General features: G+C 34.3%; 1 protein-coding gene across 12 annotated transcripts in view; it reads right to left on the reverse strand.

The window, feature by feature from the left end:
* Nucleotides 1-3,291: 3,291 nt before the first annotated feature.
* The window catches only part of MAST4 (microtubule associated serine/threonine kinase family member 4), a 210,049-nt gene continuing 188,694 nt past the window's right edge, over nucleotides 3,292-24,646 (reverse strand). For all 12 annotated transcript variants that reach the window (XM_087927216.1, XM_087927214.1, XM_087927213.1 and 9 more), the window contains 11 exons: nucleotides 23,197-23,298; nucleotides 20,292-20,414; nucleotides 20,025-20,140; nucleotides 18,844-18,968; nucleotides 18,517-18,749; nucleotides 16,616-16,816; nucleotides 15,652-15,881; nucleotides 13,263-13,385; nucleotides 11,209-11,345; nucleotides 9,870-10,051; nucleotides 3,292-7,436 (listed from right to left, as the gene is read on the reverse strand). In XM_087927216.1, the coding sequence (XP_087783342.1) occupies nucleotides 3,679-7,436; nucleotides 9,870-10,051; nucleotides 11,209-11,345; nucleotides 13,263-13,385; nucleotides 15,652-15,881; nucleotides 16,616-16,816; nucleotides 18,517-18,749; nucleotides 18,844-18,968; nucleotides 20,025-20,140; nucleotides 20,292-20,414; nucleotides 23,197-23,298 (5,330 nt within the window). In that variant the 3' untranslated portion in view covers nucleotides 3,292-3,678. The remainder of the gene's footprint in view (nucleotides 7,437-9,869; nucleotides 10,052-11,208; nucleotides 11,346-13,262; nucleotides 13,386-15,651; nucleotides 15,882-16,615; nucleotides 16,817-18,516; nucleotides 18,750-18,843; nucleotides 18,969-20,024; nucleotides 20,141-20,291; nucleotides 20,415-23,196; nucleotides 23,299-24,646) is intronic.

Here is a 24,646-nt window from a genome sequence, read left to right on the forward strand (position 1 = left end):
TTAGAATATATAAAAATTATTCTTTCCCAAAAAATCTGTAAAGGTTTTCATACAATATGTCAATATACCAGAATATACACTTTTTAAACACTGGTATATTAGGTTTGTTTCTTCTTCTAAATGAATACGAAGTACATCTTATACCTTCTATTACATTTCACAAAATGTAAACATATTTTACCTGTAATGCTAAAACATAGTTTAGCTTCAATGACTAAGTCTACAGTCCTTTTTTGCACTCTATCTTCTAGAACAGTAGTTCTTAACCTTTCTGGTTCCATGGACTGGCACTAATGGTTACAGTGGCGGGGTGGAGGGAATGGTTTTGCATGCACACCCACCACTTACACAAATCTTGTAACTGCATAGCGTTTTTATTGCCCAGAGCTCAGTGGTAGAAAATATCTTTGTAGCCTAGTAACAGAGGCCTAAAATAATCTCCCATAAAATGCTAGTGACACTTCCAGAATTAGCATCCAGTTACCTAGGAATAATTTCTTCCATTTTTTTCTGAATAATTAGATGCCAATGGAATATGCCTTTCTTTTATGATATGTAAAACTTTTCTCCTGGAAATTTACTTTATGATCTAAAGTCTACAATGTTGTACAAATCAGAGAAGTAAACTATTTGAAAACCAGGTAGCTTCCACTTGGATAATGCCCGGTATTCTTTCCAACAGTCTTATGCTGTATTATTATTTATTCCATGGTCACAATGATGGAATAAAAAGAATCCTCAATTTTCTTCACATAGCTGTATCATTTCTCAGTTCCATAAAATGTCATGAGTCAGAATGGATGTGCTGACACTTCTACACAGGCCATTGGACAAAGTGAGCATATAATGTATATGGTCATAAATAAAGTAATTAAAGTCTTTATGTACTGAAAAACACTCTAATTTGGTTGTTGAATTTCTCATATATGTGATTTCAAGTTTACTGAAAATGTTGCTATTTGTTCCTATTTATTATATCTTTATAAATATTTATTAATTTTATTTTATTCTCAGTTTACAACCCACCAAGTCGATGATCAATAATCTTTCTTCTGTCACTTTCATATTTCACTGAAGAATAAATCATATTGAGTTTCTAAGCAACAGAATATTTACCAATCTCTTTCCTTTTCTTATAGCCTCCTTCACATAATTCACATGGAGTTCTGGTGCACATTGTACTTATCAATGTAACAAAAAATATTTCATGCACATTATTGTTCTATTAAATCCTGAATTTTTGAAATGTAGTATTTTAGAATTCAAGAAAGCCCGTTCAAGAAACAAAGTCAGATTTCTTTCATGCCCTTTTTTTATTTCAATGTTCTCCAACTTCCAAGTATAAATATTTGCATTTAATAGGCAATTTTTATGACAATCATGGGGATCTTTCAAAGAAAAAAAAGACTGCAAATATTTCATTGCAGAAATCCTAACAATTTTTTATATAATTTGATAATTAACAGTAGGGGATACTACAAATGGACATTATAATATACATCCACACAAAGACTGACAAGTAATACACAATTCAGAGGACCTTTAACATTTCACTTTAAGGTAAACATTAACGAACAAGGAATTACATCAATGCGAACTCGGGTGCTACAGTATTTTCAAAATGAGGGGAAATATTTGGCAAAAGTGATAAAGCACTATATACAAAATATACATTAAAAGATACATTTGTAAACAAGATAGCTAAATGTGCCTTAAAGAAAAAAAGTGAAAGGGTTTTCTCCCCAAGTAACTGTAAACTATGAAATGCTTCCCAGAGAACGACATTTTTATTTGGGGGTACATTTGCATTCAGTTTTATTCCCAAAGCACAGATTCAAACTATAAATGACAGGAATACCTCAAGAGTATTTTTCCTTCTCTGCTTGTTTTAAATAATTCATGAGTGGCGAATGAATATACTACCACTCAATGGACATTTAGAAACTGGCTGCTGCTATCATTTTCTGAGACTTATAAATATGAACAAATCTCACCTGGTTTATTTCTTCCCCAGGGAAATGCATTTAGCATACTTGTAAAGATCTTATAAACAGTCAGTTCATAATTAGGTTATGCTTGGTTGGCTGTAGTTAGGAAACAGGAAAATTGCCCTGGAGGACACTCAACTTTAAATGGACTTCCATAAGGTAATATAAAAAGAAGAAAAATTAATGAATTCTCTTCTCATGTTAACATTCTTGTCTATCATAACCTTTGATATTTTTATCTAAGTTTCCAACCAAATTGAGTTTCCTTCCAACGTCATTTGTTTAAACTTATTTCATGAATCATGGAATTAAAGTAAGGCTTAGGAAAACTTAAAAAAAAACTCACAAACAGCCCCAAATAGCTCCAACATGTTCTCCCCTTTTAATCTAAAAATGTTTTTCTTATTTTAAAAAATTAACTTCTTTTTTATACAAATAAATATCATGCTATGAAATGTTTACAGATACTTAATATACGTCAACCAGAATATGAATCCTAGCATCACTTGCAGAAAAACAGCAAGTTTAATCTACAATGTAAGGCCCCAGCTAAGTATTTAAATGTTACAAGGTACAGAATATATTATCTAGATAAAACGATGGAAAATACATCCCTTCACCACTTTTATCATAAAACAGCAAAGAAAACTGAACTGCTAAATGACCAAATTTACCTATCATGATAGCAAAGATGAAATGTAGTCCTAAGAGATTTGTTTCTACATAAGTATTGTATCAGAAAGGCCAAACCATACTTAATATGACCTGAATAAAGATAAGTATGCTTAGCATGCCATGAAGAAAAAGGAACATTTCCTGTTATTCAAAATTTGTCCTCTAGCAAAAAAGTTTTATGTGAGAAGACAATGGAAGTTATTTCTGTTTCCTCACATCAATACTAAACAAAGACAATCACTGTGCATTAAAGAACCACAGTTTGTTCATTTAAGCCAGTGTTTCTTAAACTTGCAAACTTTTAAAATGTGTAGACTTCAACTCCCAGAGTTCCCCAGCAAGCATAGGTGGCCAGGGAATTCTGGGAGTTGAAGACCACAGATCTTAAAGTTACCTAGTTTAAGAAGCACTGGTTTAAATGAGTTAAGTCTAGCTCACGAACCAAAGTATGAATCTGTAGGTCTTAAAACTATGCAGCTAAACTCATTAGAAAGCACTAGATTTCGATGTTCTTAGATTTTTATGGTGGGTGTACAATTCTGAACGAGAAAAAATTGATCTACTTTCATCCTCCTATTAGAGCAATGCATTTGTGGGTTCAGTTTAGGACTAAGCTTTAGCAATTCTGTTTCTTCTTTGATTATGGCAAATTGGTGGCAAAGCAGCAACTCTATAAAAGAGTAAACAATACAATCAGCAGCAGTTGGATATTGTAAATCAAAACAAGCACACTAAGTATTTACAGTGAACTTGCCATGACCCAGGCCCATTTTACCTCAAGTCTCTCAACTTGTAAAAGTATTTTTATGCTAACAGTTTAACCGGTAATATTTGGGAAGACATTTATGAAGGGAAACAAAACTTGAGTCTTTCTTTACAGACCCTGCTTAAGTGACACACTTTTTTTCTGAAAGAAAATACTACACAGTGCTGATTTTTAAGAGGGGGGCGGGGGGGGGGGGAGGGAGACAAGAAATTAGATTTTCATCTGAGACATCCTATTTGCAAGCAACTACTAAGAGCTCTTTTTGTGAGGGCTGTGTCTTGAGGGGTCTTTTCCTCGTTTCTGCCGGGAAGAATCTTTGTCCAATGAAAGTGCATTGAGAGAGTCATTTGTAGTCCCTGACTTTGGCAAATCTTTACCTACATTCTGTTTTTTTATAGCAGAAGATTGAGGCAGACTGGGGTCTCTTCCTTTTATGTCCATAGTGCTAGCAGAGTGAGACCTCTCCTGACCTCTGGGCTTTCCCCCCAAATCGGAAGTAAGAACTTGCTCTTCTTTAGGGGGCGAAGTACAGCGAAAGTTCAATAGTGACACAGTTTCTGTTCTGCCCTCTGCTGAGGAAGAAAAGCTGCTTGGCTTTTTGACTTCCTTGCAGCTCGCTTCAAGGGGCGGCGCTGCTGATAGCACTTTAGCCTTTGAAGAAGGCAAAACAGGGGCTTTCTGTCTAGGTTCTGGGCAGCTGAATGGGACATCCAGCTGCTTTGTAGTGTTTCCCACCGTGCGACACGAATTCTGCAATGTGGTCAAGGAGGAATGTTTTGTTGGATTTGATTTACTCCCTTCTGCCAGTTGCTTTGGATTTGCGTGTCCTTTTCCTTTACAGTCCTGAAAGTTTTTGTTACCCGTGGCTGACTTTTCCACACCTTTTCCTCTGGCATCACAAGCAGAAACAGAAAGGCTGGGATCCAATTTCCTGCTGTCACTTTGAAAATAAAGTGCATCAGTACATTTCCTTCCTTCAGGTTGTTTTTCTGGAGAGACTATTGGGTTACTTGAATCCTTATCTCTCTCTTTGTTCAGCAAGGGACACTCTTTTGCACTGGATACCTTTGGCTTGTTCCGTAGATGGAATGGCTTTTGATCAACTGGATCTCCTAAGCTTGCTGTCTCTTCCTTTTGAAAAAACTTGGTATTCTCTGTCCCCTGGCTTTTACTAAAAGATTTAAGCTGATTTTCAGCAATGGTTTTATTGAGCTGGACTGGTGGTTCTGATCTACATGATATAACCACATTCTGTTCTGTCTGTATCGGTGCATTATTTAGCTTTCTCTGAGAGCTTGAAGAATGTGTGAAAGAATCCAAAGTGATCTTAAATATGTTTTTCCCCTCCTTTCGAGAACCAGCCATTCCCAGTGCACCATTTTCTTTTTCTTTTACCTGTGTAGCTAATGGTTTATGTGCAGATTTTTCAGAATGTTTTAATTTAGAGGAACACGCATCGAGAACCTGCTTTGATTTAACAGTGCTATTCTCCATAGCAGGCCAGAGAATTTCTTGATTACAATAACACATAGGAACATCTGCTGCAGATGGTCTGTTGAATGGTTCTTTTACTGCAGGAACATCAGAATTGCTACTTTGTGGCTTAGAAGGAAAATTAGGCTCCTTATCAGCAGTTGGAGGCTGTGTTTTTTTGGATTGCCTCTGCTCTTTTGATCCCAGGTCTCGAGGCTTATCCTTTTGCACAGTTGCAGCAACCATTGTTTTTTCTATTTTAACTGAATTGAAACTCTTTGTGGAAGGCAAAGCATTAGTTTTTGGTTTAGGCATGCCAAATTCATTTCCCGAAAATTCTCCAGTGATGTTTTCATCTTCCTTTGCAGGCTGTTTAAGCATATCTTTGACATCTTTGAGCTTCATCTTGGAATTTGATGCCTCTACTTTTGCTGTACCACATGCTTGTAAATGAGCAGTTGAATCCAAAGTATACCTTTGACTGTGCTTAGAGTCTTGATTCGAAACCAAATCTGGAATGAAGCTCTTCCATGAGGAATCTGCAGTCCTCCCATCATCAGTCTGTTCAGTTTTCATGTGGCTCTCCAATACTTCTTTAATGCACTTCTTCTCTTTTCGTTTGCCTTTTTCAGTATTTCCTTGTCCTTGAGTAGCTGTGCAAGTTATCAAAGCAGAATTCTGATTTTGGAAGCCATTAGATTTCATACTGTTTGTACCAACCTGGATTGTTTCTCCTTTTTGACAGATCTCCCTTACAGAGGAGTCATCGTTAGCAGTGAGACTAGAGAGTGGTTTTCTTGACGGCTGTTGAATCATCGCAGGTGCTGCAGTTGAATGCTGGGTATTTTTATTAGGCTTTGAGCTCTGCAGCTCCAAAAGATCAGATTTATAGGGTCTGGATTGCTGGATGGTTGGTAGCATCTTCTGAGATAATGGCTCAACTTTCAGGCTGTTGTCACACTGGGGAAGTTGATCATTTTTAATACTCTGGTCACCTTGGAATGCACATGAAGACACTTCTGACTTTGACGTCTGTGGCCCTGAAAGCAGAGCAATATCTAACGTACCTTCAATTGGTTTCAAGCAAGAAACAGACCTTCCTTCTAGTTTGTAATCTGAAGAAGTCTTCCAGGCCAATGATTCCATGGAGATCAGGGTTGATTTCTCAATACCAGGATCAGCTCTGCTGTTCAAGGTTTTGAGGGGAACAAAAGGAACAGAACTAATCTGAGCAGCATGAGCACTGCTGAGAAATGATGGATTTTCAGCAGGCAAATTGGAATTCTGTATAATATTTATAGGCTTAGCTGAATTAAGCTGTTGGCACTCATGTTTGTTTGCTGCCAATTTAGGCTTTAGCACTGGACTGGAATTGTCATCACTTTCTTCAGAAGATATTTTCTTTCGAAAATAATCTATATTTGCAAGATTACTATCTAATCTTTCAAATTTGACAAATTCTTTTGTTGATGCATTTTTATCTACATTCCCTTCTTTCCCATTTGCCAACTTCTCGGGTGAGTGAGGCAGAACATCTAGCAATGTGCACGGAGGGGAAAATCTTTTGAAATCATAAGACAAATGACTAAGTTCATTAAGTGCAGGGCTATGACATGACATGCATGCATCTGAAGCACTGTATTCATTGGACTTCAAATTTGCATTCTTCTGAAGGGTGTCTTTCAGTATGCCACCTGTTGCCTGTGTCTCCAAAGCTGTAATTTTAACTTCAGAGTGATTTGATCGTTCCAAAGCTTTTTGAAATACTTTTTTGCTATCCTTGTCTTCCAGGCATGAGATAATGGGGTTTTCTGATTCACTGCAAAGTTCATGTACAATGCTTGTTTTCTGCAAATATTCTTGTTTTTCTGCCAGATCTTGTTTTTTTACAACTATCTTGAATTTCAATTTTTCTCTATCCAGTTCATCAACAGATTCTTGCCTGCCCAGTTTCCTGCAAAGAGGGCGTTTTAAACAGCCTTGCTCTGCAGGCCTCACTCGTGTGACTGAAGGCGATTCCATCGCATTCTCCTCCAGACTCTGAAGAGTTATATCACGCTGGGATGCTTCTCTATTAACCTCTTCCTGAGTTACTTCCAAGCTGTGTTTGCGTGAGCATAAGTGTTTCTTATCAGTGCCATAAGAAGGAGCAAGTTTTTCTTCGGACTGAACCCTTTTGAGTAGTGGGGATCTTGGTGGCTCTGCACTCTTAGGTCTGACAATATGTCTTACAATAGTGGGAGGAGAATGCATTTTACTGGGAAAAGCCTGAGCTATTTTTGCATTTCCTATTGAATGACCCAGTAAGGGTGATGGAGATCGCTGAGGAGAGGTTGGCTGAGGTGTTGGAGATGGAGTCCTTGCCAATGGTGAAAGGGGAATACTTCCAGCTGATTTGCGCCTTCCAGATCTGTATCTTGATCCTCCAAGCTTGGGTCCTAAACCATGGAGTGTGCTGGGTCTAATATGTCCAGAGCCAGCTGGAGAATTGGGTGCACTTGAACTTGGAGAACTACTTTGGGAAGAATTTGTCCCTAGGAGAAAAAACAATAACACATGAAACATTATCAAGTTCTTCATTTCAATATTTAGAAACTATTATAGAACACATTATTTTCATAGAATCTACAGATCATGAAAAAATGATTGTCAAGTCCAATACAGACTAAATATTATCAGAGATCATATTTCTCTAGCCGTAGAAGTTTTATGTTTGGGCTTCTGGTTTGAGCTTCGGCGACAGACCAAAATCTGCAATCATGTACAGTTTCGATCTGTGCTCACTGCTGGAGTGCCCTGAGCCAGCTGGTTTTGGGGCTAAGCCACCCCGTAGAGGTGGTGAAGAGGGGGGAGACTGCCAGCAACTCTTCTCCCCAGCTGGCCATTACTCCCTTTCCCGAAGGCAGTTGCAGCGGTGGTCAGAAATGGCCACCTCAAAGAAAAACTCTTTAAGCAAGAAACCGGCAAAAATCCACTTTGACATTAACAGGTATTTAAGCTGAAAATAAAATGTCAAAGGGATAATAAAGATTTCGGGATTCTCAAGAACTTTTAAAAGAAGGAAAAAAAACAAAAGGGTGGGATCTGGAAAAATGGAGGAGACCACCTGGAAGTGAAAGGAATTAACAGTGAAACTTTAACAAGATTCCTAAAAGATACATTTTAACTGAAACTCTGTAACAAGATAAGAGAACCCCAGGAAGAGAAAGTGGAAAAAAGAAGCAAGAAGAAACAGCTTTGGGTTATTTGGATTACTTGGTGATTTTTGGATTTTTGGCTATCGGATCTAAAAGACTAAAATTAATCAGGTGGTTGTTTAAAAGTTTTTAAAATGGTATCACTCTTGGAAGAATTGAGAATGGAACTTAAAAAACAGAAAGAAGATGCACAAGAAGGAAGAGGTTCTTTTGGCTTCGTATTTCAATTTTTAGGAATGGAGATCCTGAACTATGAGAAACAACAAGAAATGCCTGTAGAACAAGAAGGGTGGGACAAAGAAGAAGTCATCTTCATGACCAAGTATTTCTATGTGGGGAAAAGAAAGGAAAGGGGGGAAAGAGAGTGAAAAGTTCAAGATCTGAAAAAACAACCCCCAAAAAGAATAGTTTGAAAAGTAATTACAACATGAGGAAGAAACAGAAGAGAGGATTACAGAAGAGAGAATCAGAATTAGAGAGAGAAGGGGTCAAAAAGGGAAGGGAGAAGAAGAGGGGGAAGAGGGAAAGGAAAGAAAATTATAAAGAACAGAAACAGGACATAGAAAAACAGGGAAAACGTACAAGGATTAAGGGTATAAGCCTATTTAGAAGACACAGAGATAATGGGTGAAAATTAATTGAAAGGGGGATTCTGCAAGGGTACATGAGATAGTATTGTTATATTAGAAATAGAAATGAACTTTGAAAATATGAAACAAGTGTGATTAAAATGATAGATAAAATACTCATTGTAATGTAATACAATGTTTAATAGATAAATGAAATAAAAAGAATGAGAGAATGAAATTAGGAAGGGAGGGGAACATTTTAATTATTATAAATGTGTTATAAAAAATGTAAGTGAAGAGGAACATGAAAGAAACATGAAAAAATTATGGAAATACTATATGTGTTCCTAGAAGTATGATACCCTATTGAAAAAAAATGTTAAAATGTCAAAGATTACAACTAACATTAATGATATAGCTGAATTGGAATAGAATAAGTATTTTATTTATTATTGTTATATATATCTATATCTATCTATATATACATACATACATACATACATACATACATACATACATACATACATATTCATTCTCTTTAAGAACTTAGTGTATATTTTAAGAATGTACCAAGCAGAATTCGACTAGAAGTTATATGTTATATTGAATGTTATAATTGTAAAGGTATAAATTGAAGTTTAAATAAGAGTTGAATGGATAAAAATTAAAAGAAACAAAGGTGTCATTCTCCAATTAGTAACTTCAGGGAAAAATTTTGTTTAATGAGAAAAGAAAATATGCAATTGAAACAGGACAGACAAAAGTATAAATATAATGACTAGAAAGATATTGAAACTTAGAAAAAGATATATATATATATAATTGAATTTAGAAAGGAATGAGATAATTAAAAGTAAGATTGAGAAAACTAAAGGAAGGGAAAAATTATTGGGAAATATTAAAATAGTAATAAGATATAGAAAAGAACACAAAGATAAATATGAAATTGAATTTGTGTCTGTAGGGAGAATTGATAACCTGGTACCATGCTATTCTCAAAAAAAGAAATTTTACTTGTATTATGTTTTGTGAAAACCCAAGTAAAAATTTTATTTTAAAAAAAGAAGTGTTATGTTTGACACTCATACAGCAACACAAGAAGTTTCATGAAAATAAGTTCACCTTCACACTAACTCTGGGATTAATGTCTGAGGAACTTTTCATTTTTTTCATTGAGAATCTTTAATCACCAATTCCTTACCTGAGGGGAAATCAGGGGTGGAACGAAGGCTTGGTGTTGGTGACCGGGGAGACAAGCTATGAGTTGGAGAACCAGGTAAGCTTTCTCCTGATGATAATGATCGATTCAGACAAGAGAAACTCCGACTTGTATGAAGAAGAGGTGATGGTTGCTTAGCCAGCTTTTTGAACAGAGATCTCCTCCTAATACGAAAAAAGAATTTTTCAGTAAAATCCAAACATCTAAAGCAATAATCCAAAAGTTATGACAACATTTCCCTTGGCAGTTAAAAACTTACCAATGTTTTACTTGACATTGCAACTAGATGTTTAGGCACTTACGTTGTAAATCATAGGAATTTGTTAAAATCTACAAATTATGAGAGATAATTTCTAATATTCTATTCTGGAAATCTGGGATAATGTTCTGATAACATGCTAGGTATCTGTCTGTCTGTCTATCTATCTATCTATCTATCTATCTATCTATCTATCTATCTATCTATCTAACTATCCTCTGTATTAGGAGTGTCAAACTCACATCATCACAGTGGCATCACATGATGTATAGGGACTTATTTCCCCTTAGCTAAACCGGGTGTGGGTGTGGCCAGAGCATGATGCATCTGGCCCACGAGCTGGGAGTTTGACAGCCCTGCTCTCTCCCTCTCTCCCTCCTTCCCTCCCTCCCTTCTTCTCTCTCCCTCTCTCCCTCCTTCCCTCCCTCCCTTCTCCTCTCTCTCTCTCTCTCTCTCTCGATCTATCTCGATCTATCTATCTATCTATCTATCTATCTATCTATCTATCTATCTATCCATCCATCCATCCATCCATCCATCCATCTATTCATCCATTGCCCACCTCACCTAAGTGACTCTGTGGAGTTTACAAATAGCAATAATAATTTAAAAGCCATATGATAAAACACTTTTAAAGAAATCCTAACTAACCAAAATCTTAGTTTCTGAAAAACTCTTGAAAAAAAAAGATCTGTTATAAAAAAAAGAAAGAAAGAAAAATCCCACTGGCCCTCATATTACTTACATATAAATATAGAAAGTAAGGCTCACAACCCCAGCAACTTTAACTATTATAAAAACCACAATCTTAAATTATTCTAATGAAATGCTATTATTCTAATATCCTAATTAGACATATGATTAAACCTTTGGAGATTTTAAGAGATTGTAAAACATGAATAATAAATCAATAGCCTTTGAGGCAATATTTAATGCTAGTAAGATTGAAAAAAATTGGAAATCTTGAATGAAAATACCATTTAAAAAGATACATTTAACATAAAGAAGTACATATTACACAAATGTTACACATTTACTCTTCATTAAGGAATCACAACTCACCTTTCCAAACTCTCCTTCTTTTTTGTTTTCTTACTCCGTCTAACCATTCGGCCTCTATAGCTATTCTTTCTAGCTGGTCCTGTTTTTATTGAGGTATTTTCAAATGGGGTAGTAGTAATTGACACTTTATTGCCACTCTGTCAAAAAAGAAAACAGGATCAGACAATATGGTACTACTATAAAGTCTTTATTAAAAAAGGAACAAAATAATCAGAATATGGATCTAATATGTGAACCAGAAGGGGGAAAAAATCTATTACGTTGGTGTGTTCCATCACAAACCCTAAAGGCTACTACTAAGATATTAAGGGGCGGGAGATGTTCACTTTTTATTATCACTACTCATTTATGTCTTGACCAGGTATTCCTGGATTTTTCTTTAATAATATATCTATAGCTTGAAAAAGTTTGAGAAATCCTGTTTTCTATATCTATATAAATACAGGATTTTCTGATCATTCTCATGACCAAATCTTAGTTTTTTTTGAGCAAAGCCATTATAAATAAGATTTTTACTATGAACAGTGTTTTTCTTGCTTTTAGCATTCCTTATGTTTTATATTACAAGTGACGTTAATTTAGAATGCCCCAGTAGCCACTTGCCAATAATCTGGGTGCTTGCCAACTGGCTTGCGCATATAATGGTTGCAACATGATCACTATTTTTAAAAGATTTTATAAAAATCAATTTCCTAAAACTCTTTCATTGTGCCTTTCATTTCAATTTACAAAAAGAAAACTAAAATTTTTTAAAACCCTTCCTCAAATTATTTGAATTCACACACTTTTGGTAATACAGAATATACAGTAATAGCAAGATATGACATTTTCCTCTATTGTGAGAAAAACAATTAAAAGTGGTATCTAATCAAAAAGGCTCATTTTGTTCCATCAGTTGCCGGATTGAAGCTGACAAATTATTAGAATTGTGGAAGACAGCTTTTTAGATAAAGCTAATTATCTTTTTTATAAAAATAAAGATTTTTCTTTATAATTTTAGTCTCTCTAAAAAATATAAAAGCAACAGTATGTCTTGTGCAAGCTTGACTGTAATATGAAGGAGTTCACTTGCAAAGACCAACTGCTGGAGGCTTTCTTTAGTATATCATTACTATTTATCAGGTGTTAGCAGAAAAAAATGGAAAGAGGTTGAAATATAATTACACAGTTCAGAGGATAGCTAATTACAAGGAGTGCTTTATTTTATATCATTACATTTCTGCTGTCAGCTTTGGAAGCCATATTAGTACTAGAAGCTTCCATGCTGCCACATTCCTGTGCCTGAGAAAGTAGGAGCGGGGAAGATTTTTAGAGTGTTGGTAGTTAGACATAATAGCATTCTTTTTTTTAAAATCAAGGTCATGTTATTCCTGCACCTGGAGGAGGAATGGTTGAAGGAATGTCTCAAGTTGGGATGGTTGATGATTGGACCATGTGATGGACTGATAGGTGCAGGGCTTGGGTTTTCATTTTTGAATTAGGGGATTAGGGAAAACCCGGAACTGTCAGATTTGGGTTTTCCCAGATGTGCCAGTATAACTACTCTAATAAAAGGAAATTTTGAGAAAATGCCTCTCTCTGAGTTTTTAATTGGAGTTGGTTTTTTTCTGGAACCCTGACATCTGCCATTTATCTCTTGGGAGATAATCTCTTATCTCTTATTAACTTGGGAGTGCATTTTCACCCATCCTGCCAGGTTGACTCCCTGGATGCCTCCTCTAGCATGGAGAGGAACATCCAAGGCCTCTGTTTTCATGACATGTAAGTGATTTTATTAACCATTTTCCATTTGATTAACCAAATGCATATGGTTCAGAATCACTACCAAGCACTTTAGACAAAAAAAATGAAGGCTTTTAATTATTTATAGATCTCTTTAAAAAAGAGATAAACATAAACAAACCTACCCAATTTAAACAAAAACCAAATTGTAAGGAATTGAAATGGGTTAAAGAGCCAATTAAGTCTAAATCAAAGCAGTACTTTTCTGAAGCACAATGTAGTCCCTAACCCCTATGGCCCTTCCAAAGCTTACTGAATCAAAATTACTGTACCTTTAATAACAGTTCTATGACTTCAGTGTGAACAAGGCCATGGACTGGCTCTCCATTAATATGTGTAATGAGATCACCAGCTTTCAACCCAGCATGATAGGCTGGACTTCCCTCTTCAATGTTCTAGAAAGTAAAAGAAAATGCATAAGCTCAAGTATATTTGTCCTAGAAGTATAATACAGTAGCTTCTGGATTTATCAAGAAAAAAAGGATTACTTTGTTGTTCTTCTACATGCCAATGGCACAGAGTCAATCACAAAAACTTGCTCCATCAGTGTAAACAGTTCTGCTCTTTAATATCACTGAACATTAAAGATTAATTGCTAATGTTAATTTTTCTGTCTGTTCCATGCCAGTTTTCATTTTAAAACTTCTACATTCCAAATCATGAGAGAAAAATTTGGGGAAACCAAGGGTAGCACTAACTAGTCTGGGTTGGTGACAGCACAATTTAATGTTGTAAAGTAGAAAAGTCATTTTACAAGTATATGCAAATCCAAGCTCTCCTATTGGTGGTGGGAAGTTGTTTTTTTTCATTTAAAGTTACTATTGCATTTTTCAAGACAAGGAGATCTCATTACAGCTTGGTTATTTAATGTATTTACAGATAAAGGAATGTTTGTGCAGAAATTAGAGGAATGTTGATTGGATAGATATGCATGAGTAGCTTTTGATGGAGATGATGCCATGTTGTTGGCTGAGAACCTGAAAGATTTGCAGCAAATGTTAGATATACTGCATGATGCAAGAGTATGCATCTAAAAATTAATGTATCAAAGACCTAAGGAGTTATTTTAGTAGGGGAAATGGAGTGAACAACTGCAAATTATATATAAATGATGAAAATCTAAAGCGAATAGATGAAATTGTGTTTTTTAATAGAATAGTTACTAAAGATGGAAAAATGGATGAAGAAGTTTTAAGACACACACACTCTGATACAGCAGTGTATGGTGTGCTTTGAGGAGTGCTTGCAAAAGGAAAGAACAATGGCTATGTATAACTAGAGGCTTCTGCCTGCTTTGTTATATACAAGTAAAATTTGGAAGAAATGTGAAATATGAATGGACAGGGAATGAGCTTAAAAAGAAATGTGTGGGATAAAACAAGAAAAAGATCTGGTTAAGAACAGATAGGTGAGGAATTAATGTGGATTGAATACAAAAATGAGCAGCCATTACAGATAGTCCTCATTTAGTGATCACAATTGAGACTGGCAACTTTGTTATTAAGTCAAGTGGTTGTTAAGTGAAAATGCAACTGTCCCTATGATCTTACTTCCTTTGCTTTACAAATCTGTGAAGGTTATAAATGAAAGGATCATTCAAAAAATGACTTTTTCATCACTGTTATAACAATTGCTAAATAAGACAATCGCTAAATGAGGATTACCTGTATTAAGGAAGAATGCTGAGGTAGTTTGGTCATACATAAAATATGAATGAAAACTGGAATCCATTGAACCAATATGTAATGAAAGATGGATAGTTGAGAGGAAGAGGAAAAGAAAATCATAGCTGAATTGATCAGAAAAGGGGACTCAGGCAGCAGCATAAGGCCCTGGACTTTAGATCCCCCCGTTAGTATTGTATTCAGAAAGGGGAATGATTCAACTTCTTTTGTTAATTAAATACTGCCATAGCAAGAAATTGCAAGACATTGTTCTTCTAGAACAAATACTAATTTTAATGCCATTTACATTTTTGGCTGAATTGGTAAGTCAAGTTACTAGAAAACTAAACTTTGTTCCTGAAGATTTTTCTTTTGAATTTCATCTTGATGCAGACAAAATGAAAAAGGTACATTGACTGAAAGATTAGAGAACCCAAACTTGGAATTGACCCACCGAAATTACAGTACCTTAATAACAAATATGATCAGCTTGAAGATTAGTAAAGAATAAACACCTGCCAGGGTCTATATATTAAGATATATTTTGAAACTATTTTTCATTTTAATAAGCTTAAACAGGGTTAGAATCTCTATAGATTTTCTTCCTTTTAAGTTCAAATATTCTATTTTAAATGGTTAGGGCTATTTTGTGTTACAGGCACTTTAATTATATTTCCAATTCAAACTAAATTGGTGGCTGTCAAAGTGTGGTCTGGAGAATTCTGGGTTTCCCCAAAAGCCTTCCAGAGGATCTAGGAATATTTTAAATATTTTAAAGTTTCTCAGTTTTAATTTCTAATATAGTAAATATCGATAGATATTTGTGGTTCTCAATCATTTTTAAGAATGTAAAGAGGATCTGAAACCAAAATGATTGAGCACAGCTGGATACTAGGTTATAGTACTTTTCCTTTTTTTAAACTATACTAAATTATGTGTCTCATTTAAGTATAACCTACAAATAAATTAATCAGGTACAAGAGTTTGTAAATTTTACCCAAATAATGTGATGAACTGTGTAGATGTCGCTATCACCCACATATACTCGGATTGCTCGGATAGTGAATCCATACTTTTTGCCTGAAGTATGAATTATGACAGGCTGGTGGGGACTTGCAGGAGCAGTTGATGAGTCACGGCTTGGGGAAGAATCTCTGGAAGATGAAGGATCTGAAGATATGGAATGGGGGGACATTGGACTTCCCAAAGGCGACACCCCAAAAATATCTGAAAAAAATGGTCCTCTGTTTATGAATATATTTAGTTTCATATATATGTTAATACACTATATTATTATATTCACAGATTTGCTGTTAAAGAACTATCTGTCACAACTCAAAACATTCCAAAATATTTCTCTTTTTTTCTGGTGGGAAAAATTACCAATCAACAGGTTTATGTATTTAATACAATGTTTATGGTTAAAATATCTTTGGTTAAAATGTCAAGGTAGAATATGTTCCTACCCTTACAAACTATGTAATATACCCATGTTTTTCAGAATATTATTTTATGGTTAAAACAAAGTAGGGAAAACACGGGATAGTTTCATTCTAACTCCTCACCAACCAAGTCTTATAGGACTAGCACAGTCCATAGAAATTAGGAAAGGCAGCAGATATGCTGATTTGGATAACAAGTCCAGAAGATAAAAAGCAAGGTGGCTTCGAATGGACCAATCCTTAGCATTCCAAGCCACTATCTACAGTATCTGACTCTCTCTTCTGGATCAAATCCAGCCCATTGTTTAAGTCAAAATTCCTTTTTCTGATAGCAAATATTCACCAGATAATGAAACTTCTTTTACAAGAAGGTAACAATATGTTGCATAGGGAATATTAATTATTAATAAAAATTCAGTGTATACACCATGCAAAACATTTAAAAATGTGACTCATTTTAATATAAGAAAGGTTAAAAAGAAAAAGAGCATCCATTTCATCATTATAAACAGTATCTACCTCCTGGAATCATAAGGGACAGAGCACTGGCCGAGAGGGACTTTGTAACCTTTGCTGATATTTTCTTTTTTTCTGTAGTTTCTAATCGTTGACGAGCCATATGAGATGCTTGTTCACTAGATGGCTTTGAGAAATTATCTGTGCTGTCCACACTTTCATTTCTTCCGTTTATCTGATCCAAATGCTCTGAAAAGCTACCAGCTGCACAAAATAAAAGAATCAACACATTAAATCAAGATTTGGGAGGATGTCAAGCAATAAGATGAGGATTTATTTTTCTGCTACAATCTCATGCAATAAAATTCGAGAACAAGCACCTGCACAGTTATTAATCATCCTTTTGGGACGTGGACCAAGCATTAATATTAGTTTCATTGTCCTTCCTTGCACTAAACTTCCCATGTTAATACTTGGTATAATTTTCACAACTCTGCTTAAAGTTATTGGATTAACTTGCTGTCAGCTACGATTTTTGAAATACAACATACCAAAAATGCTTTTTCTAAAAAAACAATTAGACTTTCTTGGGTTTTTTTTTTCTTTGATAATATTTCTCTTCTTATCCAAAAAGTTTCTTCAGTTCTGAAGTGAAACATTTTCAGAGAAAAAAACAAGAAAATTCAGTTGCCTTTTGGAAAAGGCAACATTGAGACATTCATGACCTGAATGATTGAGAATCTCCATAAACATTTAGAGCATAAAACCAAAAGAGCTGATAAAAAAGTTAGTGCTCATATGAAAAGGGGAAGATTATCAGAGCAAAGCTGATTATTTCTGTATACTCATAAAATACCATTTCAGGCAAAGAGTATTGCTTGTTATTAAACAATATAGAAAACTGAGGTGAGAAAGCAGCAGTATTAGAAACATTGGAGATAAGTGATCATCTAATGCTGGAGCTTCTGACTTTAAATTAAACTAAGCTGAGTGTGCCTTGGACTTTAAAAACATGTGCCTTGGACTTTAAAAAAGTTAATATGAATTTCTCAGGAATAGGTATTACCAAATTACTAATATACAATTTTTATTAGATATTAATTTATTAATAGATTATAGGAATGTACTGTATAGATATATCTTGATTTCAACAAATAATTTATGCTAGTACCCTCTACCATATTTGACTCAGCAAGCTAGGCAAATAAGGATTAGCTAAGTAACAAGTAGATATATAGCTAGCTTGAACACTGAACTTATTAAACTATATGTACATATCTAATCAAAAGATTGTTGAGCTTGGCAGTTTGCTGTAGATATTTTAGTATCAGTCTAAATAACATCTTCAGTGCTAGATCAGGGCTTCAGACTTTAGGGCTAACACTGAAGATGTTATTTAGTCTGGTAATGACACGTCTGCCAACAATCAAACTGAGAGAGCACCAAGGACTCCACAGTTCAAATATAGGCCACATATTTTTTTCTATTAGTATCAAAGGATTGTATCTTGGTTTATTGATGCTTACAAGAGCGTTATAAATCTTTATATCTCTGACCATGAGATCATGAATCACATTAGATTTTTTATTCTTCATTAAAAGTAGGTGATAAGGAAAGGGTCAGGAGCACAATGAAAAGCAGAATATAGAAAATGTTAGTTCTTTGTTGTTTTAATAGATTTTCCTACTGTTACAAATATGCTTTTAAAAAGTTGACATAAGTACTGACAGAACTTTCTTCTTCTAACTAAACCAAAGGTATTTTTTTGGACACCAAAAGGGGCAAGAAATAAAAGAAAGTTGTGTTCATTCCCCTGTTTTGATATAAAGAAAATGATCAAATGTGCTCATCTGAGTGACCCATTTCACACCACAAAGCAGCTGAAAAATTCAAGATAACTTGGTATTATAGCCCACTCAATAGGTAGACTAACAAAAGCCATTTCTATATATTATGCATCATACCTGAGAGTGTGGAATTACTAATTGTGCTTGCTGGAGTTGTTACCTCTACTTCATCTTGAACAGTTTCTTCACTTACAAACATAGTCTTTTCTTGAACTTTATGAGATCCACCAGAACACAGTAATTCCTCTGAATCTCCTTCAGCTGATATAGCTAATTTTGGAAGTAACCCTGAACTGTGGCGTTGTTTAACACTTTCAGTATCTGAAGAAACTGATGTAGATATCTGTTGCCTATATTTAAAATGATATCACATAATGTCAACACACACTAAATATACGTAAGTTCACAAATGTTGCACAGTAATCAAATATTAATATTACTTACACATCAGAATATTCTGAGCTCCAGCATGAAGATTCTGAAGATGTTAGTGTCACATTTGTTGTTCCTTCTATTGTATTCTCCTTTTCTTCAGTTTGAATAGTGACTCGATCTATACTACTAAAAACCTGTGCACAGGGGTTGGGGATGAGGATAAAATAATAAAGTTAATGATTACTTGTATCAAACAGAACTTCATAAAAGTATGTAATATGTTTCAAATACTTCAAATGAATGTGTGTACAATCTGTGTTTACTTTCATACAAGGAAGAAATATATCATGGGGTTTGTCTGGATCATTCTAAGTAGCTCACAGTGCAGTCAAAGCGAAACCCAGATTATTTTGGTTGTTTCTGGTTTTGGTAAAGAAAAAAACCAAAATAGGTGAGTAGTGCAAAGCTCCTGATCCTTCATCCTTCCTCTCCTTCTTGCATGCCTTTGTACCAACTTTCCTGCTGGTGGCTTTTTTCCCTTTCTTCTCCCAACTGCAGCCACCTTGAATATAAGTAGAGCATAAAATGGATATAAAAAGTCTACATACCCCTATCAAAATGCCAGGTTTTCAAGATGCAAAAAAATCAGTTCAAGATAAATCACTTTAGAATTTTTTTTCACCTTTAATATAACAATTATAAAGATGTCGATTAAAATGAAAAACAAATGGAAATCTTTTGGAGGAACAATAAAAAACATACAATGTTTGGATTAGAGAAATACACATTTATATTTTTTAAATATAATAACTGAATCTTATGAGCGAAAAGAATTTGGAAACAGGGTAGTCCCTCTGAATGAATTTACTCACAATAATCCAAGAGGGTATGACTGTAGCATACAGTTATTGCAATTCCATATCAACTGCAAACTCACTGTAAACTTTACTTTAAACCTTCCTTCTCAGCACCTTCTTTCAGTGTGAAAAAAAAAATGCACTTCATGGTAATCATATTGGCCTCCTACTGATTCCTTGAGCTGCTGGGAACAGAATTTTATTGTCCTGTGAGGATTTGCAGAGGGGGCTACTAAGGATGACAAATGGTTTCTGTGCCCTGAGTTGCTCACCATATTAACATACTGAACCATGTTTAACATACTTAAATTTTTATGCAAAATTATTTTGTAATCATTTATAATTACATTTTTGTATTACATATATTTGGAAGTGGAATATTTAAATACTAACTTTTGAAAATCGATGTGAACATGAAGAAAACTGCCTTATCTCCAAATTAAAGTCTTCATCATTTGTATCTTCTTCTTCTTCTTCTGTCTCCATATGATGATACTTCTCAGAACGAGCTATAAAACAACAAGCAGATTTTATCTCTCTCTCTCACCCCCTTCCCCAAAAATCCTTAGATATCAACAAAAGTGCATTTCAAAATCAGCTACCACAGCCATAAAACTTAATATATGGATATTTGGTATATCTCTATCGAAGTAGACATACTGTCAAAGTAGCTTGTGTCATCTTCAGATTCCAGCTGAGGAATGAATTCTGCTTTCTGTCTCAGCAAACTATTCCAATCTAAGGTTTGAAAGAACTGATGTTGTTTCACTTCATAAGTACCACCTGGGGGAGCAAGAGAAACCGGTTGCAGATTACCATACACACACACACACACACACACACACACAAATTGTTTATACTTTTAAAAAGTGAATTACCTTCCAGATTTAAACATAATAATTAGAAGGGCTGCAAGTTTATCATGCCACTAATTTTCACAACTACTGAGAAATATTTCCATTTGGAAAAAAGAACATCACAGAAAGTACAATATGTCCGTTAACTATCAGTGCATTTTTAAGTTATTAAGCAGTGTACAATAATTTTATATTAGACCCAAAACTCAGACATAATATTAAAAGAAGAAAGCTTATTTATAAATCATCTGAAAACAAATACTTATTTAAAAACACTGGATTCATTGTAGTAATAAATATTTTTCAAGATTCTCCTTGCATTTTTTGCCTAATTTTTCCCCCCCACAATACAGTACTTAAATTTGAAGATAAACAATCTTTGTCAGCATGTAAAGCAGGGATATCAAACTCATGTTGTCATGGCAGCATCACGTGACGTATCGGGATTTTTTCACTAATCTGGGCATTGGCATGCCCAGCGCGTGACACATCCGGGCCAGGAGATTGATAGCCCTGATGTAAAGCATTTGGCAGTGTACTGTTGGATTGTATATGGCATTCATTTTATTGTGATTTTCAGGTATGGTATACAGTAATTTCTTAGAGTAATCTAAATATTTAAAGAAAGTAAATATTTTTTTACTGACATATTATCATTTGCAAACAATTCTACAATCATGATTAATGAAGCAGAACTTTGAAGCATAAGAAATTCCATCTTCCACTGAAAACAAATGACACCTCCCTCCTCTTCCATTACTTCTAGCTGCAGCAAACTACAATTCCCAGAATTACAAAGCAGAATTGTCAAGAGTGAATGATGGTTGCTATTGTAGCTAGGCAGAAACGAAATGATACACATTTTTGGTTCCTTATATTTAAGAAATCCTCCCTACTGAAAAAGAATGAAAATGTATTTTGTCATTGAAAATCATCTGTAAAATCATCTTTAAATTTACTGCAATATACTTACTCATTATGGATTATACACTGAAGGAATTTTCAGCCTATTTTCTCATAGCAATGGAAAGCATGAATGCAAGACTGAACTGACATTACCAATTATATAAAGAAAAAGAAAAAAGAAACCTGCAACCTTGATTGCTCCTATAAATACCATTGCTCAAGCTATTCTTCACAGTTCGACATCAAAATAAGAAATTTTATATGACAACAGATTTATTTTAGTCATATATGACTATGTGTGTCTAATATACAAAATATTGTTTCACCTTTTAATTATTTTGAAAATTATCTAAACTGTTGAAAAACAGTTCCTTCATATTAATTAAAATGCTGAATGGGAATAGAATTAAGACTTTTTATTCTGCAGGGAATAGCAGTAGATTTTTAGAAGTACAGAAAAAGTAAAATATTTATTCTCAGTTATTAATATTTCAACATCGACATAAATACATTATATTTGAAAAATCTGGAGTAATCCTCTTAGAGATTAGTGCATAAAAGATTTAACTAAAATATATTTTAGTGCCATGTTTTCCACTGATTGCCTATGAGAAATTCCTTTTTAGTTTCTGAGTACATTCCAATCAAACCAAGTTACTTTTTTTCTCCAGTAGGAATAGTATTGTCTTAAAAATTTCAACTTTGACTTTAGGCTTTTTTACTCAAAATTAGCAAACTTTTACTATAAAAACAAGTTAATTTTACATATTTTAAAGTTAGTGGATTGTAGGTACTTTGATTCAAAATTGCTGCAGTATAATGCAATTTGGGCTAATTTGAAGGTACAAATAGATAAACAGATAAACATAATGAGACTTTTAATAGTCTACAACTTGAGTCCTCAACTGTAGTGAAATAATTGGCATACTGCTTTAAAACACATGTGACCAATTTAATGATTAAAGAGATCCCTTTAAAACTTTTGTTCTAATTGTCATGGCAAACATGATAGTTTTTTAAAAGTGTAGTTGTGAAATACTATTATCTAGATCAAGGGTCTTTAAACTTGGTAAGTTTAAGACTTGTGGATCTCAACTCCCAGAATTCCAAAGCTAACATGACTAGAGGAGGAATTCTGGGAGTTCAAGTCCACAAGTCTTAAAGCTGTTAAATTTGAAGACCCCCTGATCTACATAAACCATTCCAGGTTGTCTGGAAGTCTCAAGCATGAATCAATTCTGAATCCTCTACATCAGGGCTGTCAAACTCGCGGTCCGTGGGCTGGATCCATCACATGCTGACCACGCCCCATTTAGCAAAGGGGAAAATATGTCACTTGATTACACCGTGACAACCCAAGTTTGACACCCCTGCTCTTCAATCTTTACCATGATGGCAAATTGTTTAGCTATTGAGGACCAGCATTTATTGATCTATTGTGGGGGGAAATAGGAGGAAGGAGTATTAAATAAGTTTGTGGGCTTTAGCTTTTTGTAAAAATAATGAAGACAACATACAAATTAATAAACAAATAAATAGTAAGAATAAATTAGAAAATGAGAAGAATTTAGAAGGTGTAGTTTGATTCAATACCAGCTTAGTTATTGTTTAAATTAGCAAAGAGGGAGGGAGGGAGGGAGGGAGAGGGAGAGGGGGAGAGACAGAGAGCGTGCTAGGAAATACATTTTTAAACTACAGCCAGAGACAGGTATTTATCAAGTAGAAACAAAAAGACCAAACACACAGCAGACAAAGATATAACACTTCCAGCATGCAGTAAAATAAAATAACAGTTTTCTAACCTGTTCCTAATCTCTCCAAGGGATTTTGTCTCAGAAGCAAAGCAATCAAATCTTGGGCATCTGGAGGAGGTGCTTCATCCTTTTCAGGCCAGTTGATCTCATCTAGGACAAAAAAAATACCATTTGTATATCAGGTTTTTTTTAATGTTGTAGGCATACTATATGGACAAATCAAGCCAGCTTTATTTTCAGTTCACCGTTGTTAATCCTTTATAGATTTTGAGCCCCAAAAACGTTTGAAACACTTGCATTGTCTAATGTTACTAGTTTACTGTAGTATATAACATACTATGCATATACCCAAGAGTTCAAGCACATAAATAAATAACAGCTTATTTTGAAGTTTGCTGGTTTTCAGTTTTTAAAATGCCATTTAAATTTGATTTGAAAAATATGAATATGTGTTGATAACCTAAGGGATCAAAGCTAAAACATTTGTTACATGTACTAATTAAACATTTCATATAGCTTTGCACCATACCAGAAACAGTATTTATTACTTGTATTATAAACAGCTACTATATTGTATAAAAAGCTCATTAACAGTAGGCATACCATATATTTCTTTCACTTTTATTAGAAATATGCCAGAATATTTTTTTAAAAAGCTTTTTTAAAAACACAATTGCAATTGTTCCCTTACCATTACCACCTCGTTTTATTAGACCTTAATAGCATATTTTATAAAATATATTGGGAAATGAGTAAACATAGATTGCTTGACATAAACAACAGGTATCTCTTTCTATGCATCTGGAAAACATGAAAGAACACCAACTAGAATTGTGATAGATGCGGTTCAATTAGCATTTAGTTTTTCCACAAGCTGCAAAATAATACTTTGATTCAGCCTGCAGGTTACTATCTAAAAGGTTATGGAATTTTAAATGAAAGAAGACAGCTGCTACAGAAATAACATTATACTGTAACAGCCACCAGTGAAATCATTAACAATCTGTGAACTGCATTTGAATTCTTCTTTTCCCCATTATTTATTATTTGGGAAACAATTATTATAGGTTTTTATTACACCCCTTCTAATTTATTGGATTACGCTATTAGGCATTTTCCATTTTATGCAAATTAAGTCAATGAACTTTTTAAAGTATAGATAAATTTAAGGTTTGACTAGATTATGCTACTTTGAAGATTTAATCTAAATAGTTTCTTTCTGTTTAAAGCACCTGACATTTATTTTATTGCTTTCTCCACTCTTTTCAAAATATATGTAGTCACTCATTTCTATAATGTAATTGCTCTGTATATGACTAATGATATCTTAATTTTTAATTTCTTTATGATCTTATTCTTCTCTGGCAGCTGTGTAGCAAATTATTTTTCCTTTTCCATTCCCTTCCTTTCCCTGGTTCTTTAATCGCTATTGCTCTATACTGAGAACATGCAGACAGAAATTGTTCTAAATGTGTATTTAATACATAGTCACAACTTT

Source organism: Pseudonaja textilis, chromosome 2, assembly GCF_049901715.1.
Source record: "Pseudonaja textilis isolate UNSWEBS1 chromosome 2, rPseTex1.2, whole genome shotgun sequence".
NCBI classification, from domain to species: Eukaryota; Metazoa; Chordata; class Lepidosauria; order Squamata; family Elapidae; genus Pseudonaja; species Pseudonaja textilis.